The 17,190-nt window shown below is 36.9% G+C and overlaps 1 protein-coding gene across 8 annotated transcripts; it reads right to left on the bottom strand.

Annotated features, from left to right (window-relative positions):
- Window positions 1-1,039: 1,039 nt before the first annotated feature.
- Window positions 1,040-16,792, bottom strand: LOC114317276 (uncharacterized). 8 transcript variants are annotated; one of them, XM_082883957.1, is made up of 14 exons: window positions 16,421-16,792; window positions 15,676-16,325; window positions 15,328-15,488; window positions 13,893-13,953; window positions 13,152-13,217; window positions 12,940-13,025; window positions 6,842-6,905; window positions 5,370-5,582; window positions 4,298-4,363; window positions 3,829-3,908; window positions 3,624-3,749; window positions 2,127-2,190; window positions 1,665-1,722; window positions 1,040-1,491 (listed from the first exon to the last, which is right to left on the bottom strand). In XM_082883957.1, exons 1-11 carry the CDS (start codon window positions 16,773-16,775, stop codon window positions 3,632-3,634), a joined length of 1,920 nt encoding a protein of 639 aa, XP_082740083.1. In that variant the 5' UTR covers window positions 16,776-16,792; the 3' UTR covers window positions 1,040-1,491; window positions 1,665-1,722; window positions 2,127-2,190; window positions 3,624-3,631. The 8 variants fall into 8 exon arrangements, with proteins under 8 accessions (XP_082740083.1, XP_082740081.1, XP_082740087.1 ...); XM_082883955.1 differs by having other exon boundaries at window positions 1,610-1,722; window positions 16,421-16,789; XM_082883961.1 differs by having other exon boundaries at window positions 2,127-3,500; window positions 16,421-16,788.
- Between the last annotated feature and the right edge of the window lie 398 nt (window positions 16,793-17,190).

Here is a 17,190-nt window from a genome sequence, read left to right as displayed (position 1 = left end):
TTACTAATGATGGTAATTGCACTATTATTGAATTACAATGATTTGTGGTCCAAGTTATTGACCATCATAGTTTCAAAGTTTGTGGAAAAACTTTTTTTAGGGGGTACCAACTTTTGTTGACAAGAATATCTTCTTGGCACTTTGAATTGCTCAATATTTGGCTAAATTTTAAAAAAAATATACAAAAAATTAAAAAGAAATCAAATTTAAAACCCTATGCAAAACCCTGATTTTAAAAAGATAATTTGAACTTGAATGTAATTTTTTTGTAGATTCAAGAAATTTTCTTTCTAGGTAAAAAAAATAATTTGCTTAAGATCAATAAATTGATCGTTTGGGGCCAAATACACCTAGCAAAGCTAAATATTCTTGAAATAAATAAATAAAAGAAGCAAAAACACAAATAGAAGTGTGAATACCAAATAATGTCCTCTCTTGGCTTTAATTGCATGTGAAAAACATTGAATTTCATTTTCATACGCAACCCGAACGCTGTGTTCGGTTAGAAAATTTGGAAAGAAATTTGAAAAGAAAAAAAAAATTATGTAAAATGTAAATAAAATATATTTACATTTTATATAGTTTCACACAATTTTTTCATTTTCTATTCTAAATCTTTTCCCAAATCCCTCAACCAAACACAGTATAATGGTGTATTCTCTTCTCATTTCAATGAACTTCGCATAAACACACGAACATGGTGGATTGTGCCAAAAAATGCTCAATTAGGGTGAAGCCCTCCCCCCGTCTATCACGACTATGGGGGGGGACCAGGGATCTATTGAAAAACAAACACAAAAACAAAAACAAAAACAAACACAAACGAAACAAATGAACGAAAACAAATTGAGACCAGTCAATTTTTCTACATTACCTAGTCCGTCTATCTTAAATTTGTCAAGAAAACAAAAATATATATTGTGGCTTGCATTTGACGCATATCTAAGCGAAATCCACTCTAGAAAGTGATGTATAAATAAAAAACGCAGAGAAGTTTTGACCAAATCAAAATCACCTAAGAAAAAGTAAAACAAAATGATACAGCAAAGTACATAACATTTTTTTCTTTTTCAGTAACAATACAGCAAAGAATAACAGAAAAATCATAACCCATCCTAGTACAAGATGTTAGCTTATGATCCAATCTATCTCTATGCCACAATAAAGAATTTCGGCAGTCTTTACGGGTGAAACCAAGATTGATATCTTCCTTTTCCACATTCTTATTTATCTATCGAAACTGTGTATAAAGCAAAAACTCTACATGAAGGTCCTCAAATGATATGCATGTTGATTGTGGTACAAAAATATATTACCTCACCAGAAGTTGTCTGGAATACCAAATGGCAGAAAAACCAGTCTGGAAACTCTGGAACTAAAAATTTGGTTCCGCACGACCTACCTAAACGACGGATATTAAGCTTGTGCTCCGAGTTGTCATTTCATGGAGCAAATCAAACCAAGCCAAGCGGAGGTCAAAAGTATTAAAAACTGCAAATAGAGAAACAAATTCCTATCAAGTAAAAGTCTAACTTCCAAACTTTACTAGTGAGAGCACTTTTGTATAGGAACCTATAGCTTTTTTTTGGGGAAAAATATTATTAATCACCATTAGCTATCATAGTGTAAGGGAAAATCTGGACATGAGTAAAGTACAATCTTACAATATTCCAATCTAAGAATTGGGTTTGCAGATTTTCTTCCAACATCCGCTCAACAAATCTGCTGAGAGGGAAAGTAAGCAATTATAGAGAACTCCCAATAGGAACACGGAAGTGCATGGAAATTTAAGATGCAACCATAAATTTTTTTTTTTGAACATCCTATAAATATATGTTTGTAAAACTATGGAAGAACACCAACAATATGCTATTATTACTGCCCACATATCATTAGTAAATAGAGGAATAAACCAAATTTCCGAATGATGTGTTTGGATCATAGATTTGAGGGATTTGTATATGGAAAAGAAAAGAGAACAAAAAGTCAATGAAATGGAAGCTAAATTTGTCACTGTTGCCTTCCCTTTTTTCTTCACAAATCCAATATCCAAATAGTCTTTTAAAAAAAACATGGAACTACTGCACATTAGGCCAGTACATGAATATCTTAGACAAATTACTTACAGTTTTATGTGATGCTGGAAGAGAGGTCTGCATCAATGGAAAAAAATAGCTTTGCCTGAGTAACCTGACAAGTAAAACACATCTTTTTATGATTTTGTCTATAAAATCAAGTAAAAAAAGCCTATCGTGGCTGATCAGAGTAAAGTTACAGTAACAACCCAAATACAGTAGTAGCTTCTTTTTTCTTTTCTTTTTTTGTTGATAAGTAGTTAAATAATCAATTTGGGTAAATAAATGAAAGGATGCAGATCACTTTCATTGCAGACTATACAACTAAAGCCCATCCTTCGAACAACAGACCCTTATTACTCTGCATATCTGCTTCTAAATTAAAGTGCAATAAATCTACAACAAAACAATTCAAGTTTGTTGACAATTATCGCATGTGCCCCTCAAAGGTAGGAGGAACTCCTCCACAAGTTTGAAACTAATTCGTAATATTCTTAGCTTCTAGGGGTGGGCGCGGGTCGGTTGCAGCTACGAAACCTCCAATCCGCCATCCGTCCGCCAGATTGGCGGATTAGAGAAAATCAATCCGCACCCGTCCGCCAATCCAGTGGATGTGGATTGAGCGGATTGACGGTTTCGCGGATGGATGCGAATCAGTTTGGCGGTTTAAGATTTTATAAATTTTCAACATAATTCAACTTGTGCACTTCCTCAAAAAAAAAGAAAAAAAGAAAGTATTACAGTCAATGACTTAAAAAATTATTATAATCACTGTATATCTCATCTAAAAAAAGAAAGTTTGAAACTTTAAAATATCACAATCACTGCATGGCTCATCCACATATTACAATTACAGCATGATTCATCCACATAAAGTATTACAATTGTGGTTCTTAAAATATAATAACAATTCAAACCACCAAAACCATGAATAGGGCAGTAGTAGAGATTGTATGTCTTTGTATTATTACATCTATATATGCTTTTGAAAACAAAAATCAACCATCATATATCATATTTTCTATTTATTATTTTTAGAGTTAAATTTAAAAACCAAAAAATATAGATAAATAATACGTTTATTTTTTTCAATTCAAAAAATATATTCAAATTGAAAACTTTTTTTCAACAGAATATTTAAACTCTTTTTCAATTAAAAACACAAACAAAATATTTAAATAAATTGAAAACATAAGGTCTTATAAATTATTAGGGTGCTCGCGGTTTGGCGGTTCGGTTGCGGCCAAAGGAATCTCAAATCCGCCATCTGTCTGCCAAATTGGCGGATTGGAGAAAATCAATCCGTAACCGTCCGCTCGTCATCACGCATCCGTCCAAAATGCGGCGGTTCGGTCCGGTTCGGTCCGGTCCGTTTTGGCGGATCGGTATATCCGCTGCTCACCCCTATTAGCTTCTACCTAATTTCTGAGCACATGAAGATCTCCCTTGAGTAGTAGTCACAATAGTGTATCAAAAATTCTTTATGGTCACAAATATACAATAAGTAAAACCAAATCAATTAATCATACCGTGTAGGCGTGTACATACCAATTGTTTTATTTATCATAGCCTACTTGTAACATCAAGTGACGATAGCTACGGCCCCGTATAATTCGTTGCCACAAATACTGGAGTGAGTTCGGAAAGCGCATTTGCATCCGCTCCTTGACAAGCCTGCAGCACATCAGCATATGTAAGCATATGGCGCTGTACAGTAATTATTAAGTAGTTTGTACATGTGAAGATATCTTACCATCTCACAAGACATCTTTGAATACCCTGAGAAACGGGGCGAAGGAAGGACGGATCACGTTGGGCATAAAGTAAACCAACCTAGGAAGGGTAGTAAGAGAAAAAGAGCAGTCACAATTTGTTATCTTCTATCCATTTGGAGAAACTTGAACTCGGCAAAATAGCAGCTAAAATTAAAAACAGTTCAATTACAGTATGGATAACTCGGCAATTTATCAAAAATTAGTAATTCTCCATAAAAACTATACATTTCCCATATTATCCTACAACTTCTAATAGCAAGGTCTGTACAATAAAGTTTGGCCAGCAATTTGAGACATCTGATATTGTAGAAAACTCAATCATCATATTGCCAGAGTTCACCCAATATTCTGGTAATATGGAGTGAGAAAAAAATAATGAAAAACAGCACAAAATTGAAAGCAGTCCCAGATAGCAGAAACACGTCGTAACATAAAAAATGGAAATACCTCTAACAATGCAATAGCAGATGGATCATCTAGGATTTCAAGGCTACAATCAGCTAAATAATTAACCTGCACCAAGGTAAGTAGAAAAATGCTCACAACTTTATATTGAAAAACGATTCAACAGAAAGAACGATACTAAGCATTGTATAGCAGCATATACACTATACAAGGTGGTGCATCCTCCAACCACAAGATTTTACTCCATTAAGGCCTCGTTTGGCAACTTTCAGTTTTAGCCAAAAAATCAAAAAGTCATTACAAGTTGTCATATCACTCTCTCTACTTTTCTACACATCTTTTCATAAAAAGCCAAAAAGTTACTAAAATAAGTGAAAAAACGACAATCTAATGTCGAAGAGTGGATCACCTACAGACTGGATAACAAATAAATTAATAAAGGCATACCAACAACTATCCATATAGGGTTGCTATTGCTAATGACATGAATTTTTATTTAGAAGACTGAATCACAGATGAAGATTGGGCACATTAAGTATCATTTTTGTTTTCAATTTTCTGTTCTTGCAAAGAGAAAAAGCGGAAAACTGGGTTGTAAAACGAAAATTGTTTTTGAAAATTGCTTACTGGAAAATTTTCGGAAAACACCACAGTTTTTTAGGGAACGCTTACAAGTTTTTTTTTCCCCCTAAATTTTCTAAACCTGTTCTCACACAAATAAAACAATTGGCATTTTCAAACTTTTGACTGTTTTCATTTCCAAAAACATAAAAAACAGAAATAGCAAAAATGAGTTTTCCTTTTTTTTTTACGGGGAACATTAGAATGATAGTTCAGCATATATTTTCTCTTTTCATAACAAAGCATGGGCAAAAAAAAGAGTAGGGGTGTCAAATTTATGCATATACAAATTAAGTAGTAATAACCATTAAAAATTTTAAACAGAAGAAGTCAATGGAAACACACCGTAGTCATAGCATATAAAATGGATCAGATAATAGACAGACAAACAACGTTTAGTAAATTTCATTCAATATTATTATTGCTAGCATAGTGCTGGAATAGCATGTCACAGCAGCAAGCAAAGCAAAAACATGTTAAGAAGGAAAAATACCCCAAACTCTGCATTAACCAGAGACTGAATAAAATCCATTAGTTGAAGCTTAGCCCATTCTAAGCACAGCGCAGGGTTGTCTGTACGAGGAGGATGTCTCCAAGGAGCACCAAAGCGTAACCGATCTTTCGAAATTTTTCCATTCCGTGCATCATTAGCAAACCTTTGCAAGAGTGACAATGCTTTATCCATCGCAGGATTGACCACAGTTACCTATAATTTAGAGACTAAAAAATAAGGGAGGATGCATGAAGTACACAATCAAGTGGTGCAAAATCAAACAATGCAGATGCAAGTATTGAAGTATGGAGACAATTTGATAAAATTAATATCCATTATTTTCTTGTTAGACTTAGAAATGAATATAATTAGTTATAAAATATTTGGCAAGAAAATAGGCTCCATGTGATACTTTTGTGGGCTACAACTTGATACAAACAGAGATTCATGCATTCCAATCCAATATCAGTTGAGTTGGTTGGTTAAATAGACACCAGAGTTTGGCACTAGGATGGGAAAATGGAAGCTAGCATAGGGTCACTGAGTCAAATGGCTCAATCTCATATGTAATTTATAATTGACAGAGACCCTAAGTGTTTATATAGATGAATTCTTCTATTTTAACTATCTTTTTTTTTTCTTTTTCGTTTTTCCGGTGGAGGGGATCGAAAGGAAACTAAACCTCTAAGGACCAACAAGAAGATTTCACAGCAAGATCATCCATAGCAATCCCTACAGCCAAGAGGAAATGCTTCCGATCACTGCATATATACCTTTGAAGTGTACGCTAGATTTGCCAACCAATCAATCACATTATTTGCCTCCACAATTAAATTTTTTCATAGAAAACAATATTTTATTGTCTTCATAGAACAAAATATTTTGACTTGATACTACTGAGTCTTGATGTATTAAATAAGAAAATAATGTCTACACACTTATGCCTCCTGATGGGAACTAACTAGATCTATTACTTGGTTTACCACTTACATCTAATAGACACATTGATTAGGTTCAAATTAAGAGCATTCAACAAACCCAAAGCCCTGACAAGTTATCAAGACATACTTTCCAGTATAAAACAGCCATTAAAAACAACCTCGCCATTAGTCTTTTTACACAATTATTTTTCCATTTTGTCTTTAAAAATGAGAATATTGACCGAGGCAAAACCATAAAACAACTACGACAAAATTAGTCAAGAGGCAAGCTGGAGATGACTAATGGTAAACCCTATCTTGTGTCATCTATTATTGATGAAGAAGAAACTTAGGTGGTGACAGATTGTTTGACTGAGGAAACAAAAGCCGGTGCAAGTAAGAAATCAGATGAGAGTCAATAAATATCAAAGAAAGCTTGCACCCTGTCTGTGTCAAATGGTTATCCAAACTTCATATCCTCGTACAAAATCAGAATATACTAGAATGAAATTTCAGAAAGGAATTAAATTCAAACTTGCTATGGAAACTTACTTGTAGAAATGCTAAATATGCATCTACAATGTCTTCAAATGTACTAGCCTTGTCGTCCATGACCCTACAATAAAACTCAAAAGGGGAAACAAAAAAGAAGGTTAAATTGTATAATGTGCATAAAGTTTTATCAATATTTAACAGCTTAACTGGTAACTATGTGGTTGCAAAAACTTTCATTCTATTGTAAGCCATTATTTAGTAAATACATGATAAGTAGGGTTCTCATATTCTTAGAATGGAATCCTGTAAGAATCCCACACATGTTGTCAGGCAATTGAAAATTTGCCAAGGTGCAATGTTTAAGAGTTTAACCATTAACACTTTCAAAAAACATCCCATAAAATGGATTGGCGAGAGAAGGAACAAACGAAGGAACATATGTTTAGAACTGAGTTTTTATGCTTGCATTTAACACCTACTGAGTAGATTAGTGGTTATTAAAGTCAAGACACATCTCCCACAAAATAAAAATAGGAGGCCTTTTTTACATTTTTCATTGAACTATAGTCACGCAATGAGTTCTCAGTTTCAAAGATCACTTATCAATCAGAGACTATTACCTAAAAGGAAGAGCAACTCTGAGACTTAATTGGCTACATCCCTCACAGGACCACCCCAACCAATACAGAATAATGAAGTACAAGCATCACTAGAAAATTAAGAAAAAACACGATAATATGCTCATAGCACACCTTGTAAGAACAATGAGCAATATATGAACAGCTGATTAAATTTCATATAATATTATTCAAACACTATGCAGAGGGAGAAGGGGAGTTTATCCATCCAATTATCCTGTTGCATTCTTGTAAGAATATATTAGGAATTTTATGTATATATGGTAGTATATATATTTTGTATATATTAGGGATTGAAATAAGTCGTATTTCCTTTTTCGTTCTAAGTTTAGATTGTTATATAAACCAATGTATTCTTGTATTACAAAGACAATTGAATATACAGAAAGCTTACATGGTATCAAAGCCGTCTTTGAAACCCTAAAACAACAGTCACGACATCCTCTAGTTCGGAATTACGATTTGGGTGTTTAGTGGTTCAATTGAGATTGTTCTCTGGGTTGTCGGAATTGACCCATCCCGTAATCCATCTCTGGTTAGTCAAGATTCGATTAATCTATCCATCGTGATTCGTCTATTCGTCAGTGTTGCCCTTGCTCCACTCATCTGTTCGTGGCAACCCATCTAGGTACAAGTCGAAACCCATCATCGCAACCCATCTAAGTCAAAGAGGACTTTGGCCGTCTGTCTCTGCCTGTCTCATGCTTCGCGTGAAGGTCTGGTCTGCCCTCTCTCCTTGCGAAGGACAGTTCCCTGGTTCTCATCTAATTCTGGGTCAATTCGTCTCTCTCTGTGGTTCGTCGCTGGTTTGCTAGTTGCTTCGAAGTGGGTTCAATTCTTCTCTTTCTCTGCTTGTGATTGGCGATAGGTATCTCTCCCTCTCTGGTTGCGACTTCTGGCTATTGGTTCTTAACTTCTAAAAACTCTCTGAGTTATTGAGTTTTTAGAAAGTCTGGTTTTTTTGATTTATTACATTTTGTGACCACTCATATCTCTGTTATTGCATTTGATCCATATAGTGCTAGTTTTGGGTTATTATAGTTTGACCCATTAGTTTTCTATTTATTATACTTCACCCAATTGGTTTTCTATTTTTGGTTCATTATGATGTTGGATACCCATCAGCTTCAGTCTCTTGCAAAGCCCAAGACGAGGCTACTGGCATCAGATGAGTGTGCTTTTTGCCATCATCGAGGCCATTGGAAGTATCACTGTCCCAAGAAAGGACGTCTATCTACCTCGTCTTTTCAACAATCTTAGACTCAATTCCGTGCTCCTTTTCAGAGTACTTTTCAGACTCCAGCCACTTATACTACATCTGCTTCGGTTCCTGATCCTGATTTGGCTTCCTTGAGTGCTCCAATTGCTCAGCTTCAGCATATATTGTCTACCTTTTAACCCTCCCCATCTACCTCAGTTGTTTCCTCTCTTCATTCAAGTTTGTTTGGGTCTCCTTCAAGTATCTCTTTGTCTGTCTGAATTTTTGACTCTGGTGTCTCTCATCATATGACACATCATCTCTCCTTCCTTCAAAATTGTACTCCTCATCTCTTTCCTATTGCTGTTAATGCTGCTAATGGGTCCGATATGTCTGTTATATCTGTTGAGTCTGTCTTACCGTCTGCTATGTCTGCTGTCTCTATTCCATCTGTCATTTATGTTCGTCAGTTATCTGTCAGTTTATTATCTATCAGTCAGCTTGATGCCTCTGGTTTTGATGTTATCTTTTCTTCTTCTATTTGTTCTGTGCAGGATCGGATGTCCAAACAGTAGATTGGGACTGGCTGTAAAGTTGGAGACCTCTATGTGGTGAAGAGCTTGCATCTGTCTATGACAACCTCTCCAACTGTTTTTTTCTCTTTTCAGTTAGATTATCTATCCAATCCTTCTACTTGTAGCATTCTAGATTAAGGCACTTGTCTGTTGACTGCTTACGGTCTTTAGCTCAATCAAGTATTTTGGGTAAAGCTTCTCCTAGTGAATTTACTAAATGTCGGAGGTATAAACTTGTCAAAATGACAACCTTACCGTTTCGTAAACATACTTCTATTTCTGATACACCGTTTTCTTTAGTTCATACTGATGTTTAGGGTCCTTCTCCTGTTCTCACCAAAGGGGATTCTGCATACCATGTGTCATTTGTTGATGACTACACTTGTTACACTTGGATTTATCTTATGACTCATAAGCCTGATTTCTATCAGATATATCGTACCTTTCAATCTATGATTACTACTCAGTTTAGGTTTACAATTAAAGTGTTACAATCTGACTTGGGTGGGGAATATTTTAAAAATGAGTTATGTGAATATTTGGCCAATTTAGGTACCATTCACCAAACTTCATGTACAGATACACCTGCCCAGAATGGTCGAGCTGAGCGTAAACACTGTCATCTCCTTGAGACAGCTAGGTCTCTTCTTCTCGCTACCTCAGTTCCGACTCTATTTTAGGGAGAGGCAATTCTTACTACTGCTTTTCTTCTCAATCGTATGCCTACTCCCCTTCTTTCTGGTTGGTCTCCTTATGAGACTTTGTTTTCCCAAATTCCTAACTACTCCCTCCTTTGTGTGTTTGGTTCTACTTGCTTTGTTCTTCCCCGCAAAGATAGGACCAAACTTAGTGTCCGGTCTGTCCTCTGTGTCTTTTTGAGTTATAGTCCTACTCAGAAAGGCTATCGGTGTTACGATCCTATTTCCCGTCATGTTTCTTTTCTTGAACGTCTACCTTACTTTTAGCTTCCTCCTATCACTGCTCCAGTTTTCAAAGAAGATTTGGTTCACATTGATCCATTTCATTCTGAAGTTCCTCCTGATGAGTACATCCCTACCGTTCCCCATGACCTTGTTCCCTCTTCTCCACCTTCCACCACTCTTGTTGAGTACCTCTCCACTAACCCCCCTGAGGCTATTTCTACTTCTCCTCCTGCTTCACCTCTGGTTTCCTCTCCTCCTTTGGCTTCTTCTCCGCCTCCATTGTTAGTCTATTCTTATCGTCAGGCTCCCCCTCCACCAGTTGCCTCTACCCCGACTGCTTCTTCTTCTGCTTCTGAAGACTCTGATCCTGTTGAACACACTATCCTACTCGAGTACATCGTCCTCTAAATAGGTTAAGTTGGTCTAATACATGCTTTTCTGCTTCCTATCGTACTTTTTTGTCTGCTATTCATTTCTTTTCAAAACCTCAGTCTTACAAGGAGGGCTGTCAGGATCCTAACTAGGTTCGAGCTATGGAGGATGAGTTGTCTGCTTTACAGAAAATTAGTACTTGGGAGTTGGTTCTTTTGCCTACTAGTAAGAATCTGATTGGTTGCAAATGGATCTACAAAGTCATGACTCATTCCGATGGTTCTCTTGAGCGCTACAAGGCTCGTCCGGTTGCCAAGGGTTTTTCACAAGAGTATGGTATTAATTATGAGGAGACCTTTGCCCCTGTTGCCAAGATAACTATTGTCCATACTTTGATATCAGTTGTAGCTGTTCGCCATTGGCCTCTTTATTAAATGGATGTTAAGAATCCTTTTCTTAATGGTCATCTCGCTGAGGAGGTTTGCATGCGTCCTCCCCCTGACCTTCACCATTCCTCTGGACAGGTTTGTCGTCTTCGGCGTGCTTTGTATGCTTTGAAGCAATCTCCTCGTGCTTGGTATGATCGCTTTCAGACTGCTGTTACTGAGCTTGAGTTTCATCCTTCTGCTTCCGTCTCTGCTTTGTTTCTGGGACGTACCTCGGCTGGTTTTGTTGCTCTCTTACTCTATGTGGATAATATAATCATCACTGGCTCTAACTCTTCTGCTATCTCTGAGGTCAAGCAGCATCTCTTCCGCAGCTTCGAAATTAAATATCTGGGTCCATTGCGGTATTTTCTTGGTATTAAGATTGTTTCTTCTCCAAAGGGCTATTTTCTGTCTCAGGCTGCATATGCTAATGAAGTCATTCACCGTGCTGGTCTTACGGATACTAAGGTTTCTGATACACCTATTGAGCTTAATGTGAAGCTCAACTCTACTGATGGCATCCCTTTAGATGATCCCACTTTATATTGCGATCTTGTGGGTTGTTTAGTTTATCTGACGGTTACTCATTCCGATCTTGCCTATGTTGTTCATGTGGTTAGCCAGTTTGTTGCTACTCCTCACTCCACACATTGGACTACATTGGTTCGGATTCTTCGCTATCTCCGAGGTACTGTATTTCAGGGTTTACTATTGTCCTCTACTTCCTCTCTGGATTTGGTAGCCTATGCATATTCTGATTAGGCTGATAATGTTACTAATCACAAGTCTACGTCTGGTTTCTGTATATTTCTTGGTGATTCCTTGATCTCTTGGAAAAGCAAAAAATAAACTGTTGTTGCTCGCTCTCCTGCTGAAGCTAAGTACTGTGCTATGGCTCATGCTACTACTGAGATTGTTTGGCTTCGTTATCTTCTCTGTAATTTGGGTGTCCTTCAATCTTCTCCGACCTCTCTCTCTTGGGACAACTACAGTGCTATTCAGATTGCCCATAACACTGTCTTCCATGAGCGAACGAAGCATATTGAGATTGATTGTCGCTTTGCTTATCAGCATCTGCAATCTGGCTCTATTTCCCTTTCTTTCGTCTCTTCGGCTCTGCAATTTACTGACTTCTTTACCAAGACTCACACCACTGCTCGTTTCAGTTTCTTCTTGGCAAACTCTCAGTATTTTCTGCTAAACACCTTGAGTTTGAGCGGAGGTGTGAGAATATATTAGGAATTTTATGTATATATGGTAGTATATATATTTTATATATATTAGGGATTGAAATAAATCGTATTTCCTTTTGCATTCTAGAGTTAGATTGTTATATAAACCAATGTATTCTTGTACTACGAAGACAATTGAATATATAGAAAACTTACAATTCTCTCATAATGAAGCAAGACAAGATGACTATGTTGAACTTAGTGAAACATTTTTTTTCAATGAAGTAGACATATCAACCATTAATATCAACTGTGTCTGGTTTCAGTTCCAAATTTCTAGGTTAACTTAAATGATACTCAAACAAAAACTTACATAAAGAAAAGATCATTTAAATAGCAAATCAAGCACTGTATAAATTTTATAAGCCAAATTACAAGTTCCAATCATTCAGTGAATCTCAATAAAGCTTTTCTCAGACCATTAGAATTACAAGCCAATCAAGATCAAAAGATTCCCATTAAAAGAAATTCCAACTGAGTATTTACTAACAGTTGTTGTGACAAAAGAATGCAAAAAATCTATATTTATGAAAACTAAAACTCAATATGAAGCTTTGGAAGTTATTAAGGGAGTTATACAAAAAAGTCTCAAACCATGAGATGTATGAAGTGGCATGCATGCAATCCAATTGAAAAAGATAAAGAATCACACATCAAACAAAAAGAATGTGTTTCATTGGAAGAGGACTCATTTCACATGACAGGTAAAGGAAGAAAAAAAAATCAAGATCATTTGTTAAACTATATAAAATATCGAAATTGAGTCAAACTAAGCATCTAAATACTTACTTCTGGTAAAAATTGCTTTGTTTGAGTGCATAAAGCTCAAAAAGATGTCGTGGGCTTGGCCCTAGCACCTCAACAACCACATTCCACTACAGATTCAACAAACATACTGAATTATTTGCAGAGATCAATATCAATCTTATGAATGCAAAGAATTCATTAAAAATAAAGCTAATGGGAAAGAAATGCATGATTTAGTCTTCATATGAGCTCACCTCAGATTGACTGTAGTAATCAGCAACCATATGCATTTTAGCTTCTTGCGGAGTCCATCCAAAGGTCTGCAAGTGGTGAAAAACAAGATACACCTGGATTATCTAAATATTCTACTTATCCGATCAAGGAACAACACCCATCAAGTCCCACACACCCACACCAACCCCACCAAATAACAAAATCCAACAAGTGCATTATGTGTACTCATGGGCAGGCACAAAAACCAGAAAGTAGTACATCTGGGTCAAAGGAGAAAAGCCAATCAGGCACATGAATTCACCCAATACAAGAACCTGCTACAAAATAAGGGGATTTGTTTGAGTCCTCTAATAAAGCTTCCCCAATTTGACCACAATGATGTGGCATGTTAGGTGTCAACTTTTGATTTGTCATACACTCAAACTATGTAGGGCCCAACACACTTGCCACACCATTGTGGGTGAATTTGGGGATCTCAATTGTGGGTCTCTAGCATTTCTCACAAAATAAGAACATCAAGGGTAGAAAAGGCAGGCAAACAAGACATTTCATTCACCATCAAGGAGTATACAATGAATGACCAATCATCACTGGATGCATAATTCAAAGTCGATTGGCATTCCTGAATGTTTAACTATAACTTTATAGAACAAGGAAGGGCAAACTGCTCTATCCTTCCAAGATTTATAATCAGAAAAGAAATAAGCCACCACACATGTTCACACACACACGTAAAAAATCAAACGTTCAGTATGAGTTACCTCTCGAGATATGAATATGTCCGGAAACCCAAAATCCATAAAAGCTCGGTATGAATAGTAGCTGCCAGATATCAATAAGTTTCATTTCAAAAGCTAATTAAGAAAAAAATTTGAATACTAGTTAAGAAAATTTTAAAAGATACTACAGTCAAGCCAAGAGGGTATGCTTGAAAATAAAATAGATTAAAAGGTTGAATATTTATGCATGATCACAATGGTGGTTCACAAATACTAAATGAGAATTCAAGATGCTTCTAACATGCCGTGAATAAGTGCTTGAGAAAATAAGTAAACAATAACTACAAAATCTTTCAAAGGTTATTCAATGTGCTTCATAAATTTGGCAACCAATCAGTTTAAGGGATGTCAAAAATTAGAGTTCGTCGCATAAGTCTCTATATCATTGTGAATGTGAGCTTAGGTGAGGACCTTCAAGAACACAATCATAGAAAGTACACACAATCATTGCTAGAGGGTAGACAGAGCACGTCTATGGATCTGGAGGCTTGAAGCTTGATTGTGATTGTGATATCGTCGCGTGCTAGTGGAGAAGCAAGTTGGAAGAGTTCAAGGAGATTGGACAGATTGGAAGATTGGACTATCTGCTATGGGTTTGAGTAAGAAAAATTTTGTTATGGTTCTTAAACTTATACTTGATTTACTTAAACTAGTAAAGAGCATTCTAGGTTGGAAGGGTTTCTCCACTATAAATCACTTCTCCTGTGTACTTGATTTCTTGTTTGATCTATCTATAAAACTGATTACTAAATTGGTTTTAAAATTAATATCTTCAATCATAAAATGGTACAATCAGTGATCCTTCAAATAAAACGGATTTTATTTCTAAAATCACTCACCACATATCCAATCCAACTCATTGGGACCATAAAATGTGTGTGTCAACACTTCTAACATGTGAAGTAGATGATATGAAGATCATGAAGTATAAATAGATTTCTACGCTGCTAGCAATATAAATTTAGAGGAATAGTGAATCCTTGTACCATCATATTACCATAAAAGACTATATGCATAGCAATACAAGTATCCACACAAGTAAACAACTTAGTAGAAGTGAAATTTAGCATCACATGAAGTATTAGAATAACTAGGTCTAATTACATAGTGCCAATATTAAGAAGCAACATGCTGAAAAGGAAAGTGTTACCAAAAACACGTGCAAATTATAAGTACTGCACAAAACTGTTGCCGGTTTGAGTGAAACAAATTTTAGACATTTATGCACAACAAAAATTACAATGAAAAACCAAATGATTCGGCTTTAGAATGTATTCATGATATCACATTCAATGGAGTCAACCATAGAATGACTAGTAAAATTACTTTGTTCAAAGGAAAAGGCATTGTGTCGATAACAATTGTAAAGACAGAAAAAAAAAACACGAAGCATTAATTAAGTACATACGGAAATTACCCATCTGATGTCACAAGAATGATAGGCAAACACCTCTCATTGGCACCCAAAGCTATTATTCTCCATATTAAACAGTCATGATACAATGAGCCAGAGACCGTTGAATCATCTGTTAAAACTGCATGCTTTAGAACTTCAATATTGTTTATCACCAGCTTCGGCTGTTCAATGTTATATACAAAACATCCATCAACCACAAAACTGGAAAGAACTCCAAATACTAACCAAGATCACATGAATGCACCATACATATGCTACTATTGTTTTCCATCAGTACCCAATTAAGCTTCTGGGTTCAGTTGCAAATATCAGACATCACTCTTATTTGAACAATTTGTGGTAATTTACCTGAAAGTAATCAGTCTCAGCAGCTGAAGACAACAATTCCAACAATAAACACGGCCAATCAGTCGCAGAATTGGCCAAACTCCTCGAAAACCCACCAACACGATTCAAGTCCTTAACAGCATTGGCCCTCCACCCTTGCTGAATCCTAATAACCTCCTTGGCCAATTTCAACGCGACAATCGCTTCCCTAAAATACGAAGCTTCTTCAACACTGACACTCTTCCCCTTGTCGCTCAACCCAAGAACCCCATCAATCTCTTTGACATTTGATCGAGCAGATAGCGCGAATAGAGCCCGACTCCAAAGCACCAAACTCGAAGCCTTCTCAGACACAGCAGTCTTGGAGGTCGACCTGGACAAGGCATTCGATTGAAGTACGCGACGAAGCGCGGTGTTGAGGCCGTGCCATTTGTTGAGGGTAGTGAAGATTTGGTGAGAGCTAATGGTGCCGAGTTGAACAGCCTTTTGGGCCATGGATTCGAGACAGTGCTCGAGTTGGGTACGAAGGGTAGGGAGAGCTGGAGGAGGACAATTGGACCAGGAAGTCCAAGGGAATGAATTGCCATGGTGAGGATGGTGATCTTCGATGGATTGAGCGAAGTCTACATAGCCTGTAATATGAGGGCCTGTGTTCCACTTGTCAAGCAGACCTGGACAAAGAAAACAAACACACAGTAACATATATATACATATAGAGAGAGGGGGGGGGGGGGTGGAGAGAGAGAGGGGGAGAGAGAGGGGTTACGGTCGAGGATGAGGGTGGTTTTGCCGACGCCGCGGGGGCCGTGGAGGATGAGGGGTTGAGGGACGCGGTGGTGCTGGGCGTGGTTGTTGAGGATAGTCTCGAGGAGTGGGCGAGGGATTATCCTCCATGCCTTGTTCACCATTTGGTGATGGTGATGGTGATGGTGATGGTGATGTACTTGTACTCCTCCTTGGTCTGGTACTAAACCAGGAAATTGCAGTCCTGTAGTGTGTGGGAGGCTGAGGCTGAGGCAGAGCAGAGGTCGAAGTTGGGGAGTGGACTGGACTAGGGCGACCCCCCACCCCGTTTGTGCGCCAGTGCTTCTCGTCTCTCTCTGTTTCGTTAATTCTCTCATCGTGGATGGGCCGGAACCCGGTCATTTCCACCTTCCAGTTCAGGGTTTTAATGCGACCATGTTATGCGGGTTTAGTTCCATTTTATAGCATAAGGACCGGCCCGCCAAAACAATATCCAACTTCCTCCCCAAACTTAAGCCCAGCTGCCTTTTTCTGCCCAATTTGCTTTTCAAAATGTTGGGTTTATTAGTGTGCAGTCTTGTTTTGGCGACTTAAATATCTTTGAGTTTGTGTTCGGTTGAGAAATTCGGAAATAAATTTAAAAAGAAGAAAAATATATGAAATTAAGTGAATGTAAGTATATTTTATTTACATTTCACTTATTTTTTTTATTTTTATTTTTAAATTTCTTCTCAAATCCTCCAATCAAATACAGCATACGTCTAGTAAACTTTTTAAATGCGCTGTTAAGTT

Source organism: Camellia sinensis, chromosome 8 (assembly GCF_055761805.1).
Source record: "Camellia sinensis isolate YWXY chromosome 8, ASM5576180v1, whole genome shotgun sequence".
Lineage (NCBI taxonomy): Eukaryota > Viridiplantae > Streptophyta > Magnoliopsida > Ericales > Theaceae > Camellia > Camellia sinensis.
Note: the sequence above shows the minus strand (reverse complement) of the source record. Positions and strands in the feature narration are given on the sequence as shown.

Coding starts and splice junctions, on each gene's coding strand:
- LOC114317276 (XM_082883957.1), bottom strand. CDS start 16,775: ATGAGAGAATTAACGAAACAGAGAGAGACGAGAAGCACTGGCGCACAA. Junction 13,954..15,327: donor ATTCTTGTGACATCAGATGG/GTAATTTCCGTA, acceptor GATATCTGGCAG/CTACTATTCATACCGAGCTT. Junction 13,218..13,892: donor ACATATTCATATCTCGAGAG/GTAACTCATACT, acceptor CACCACTTGCAG/ACCTTTGGATGGACTCCGCA.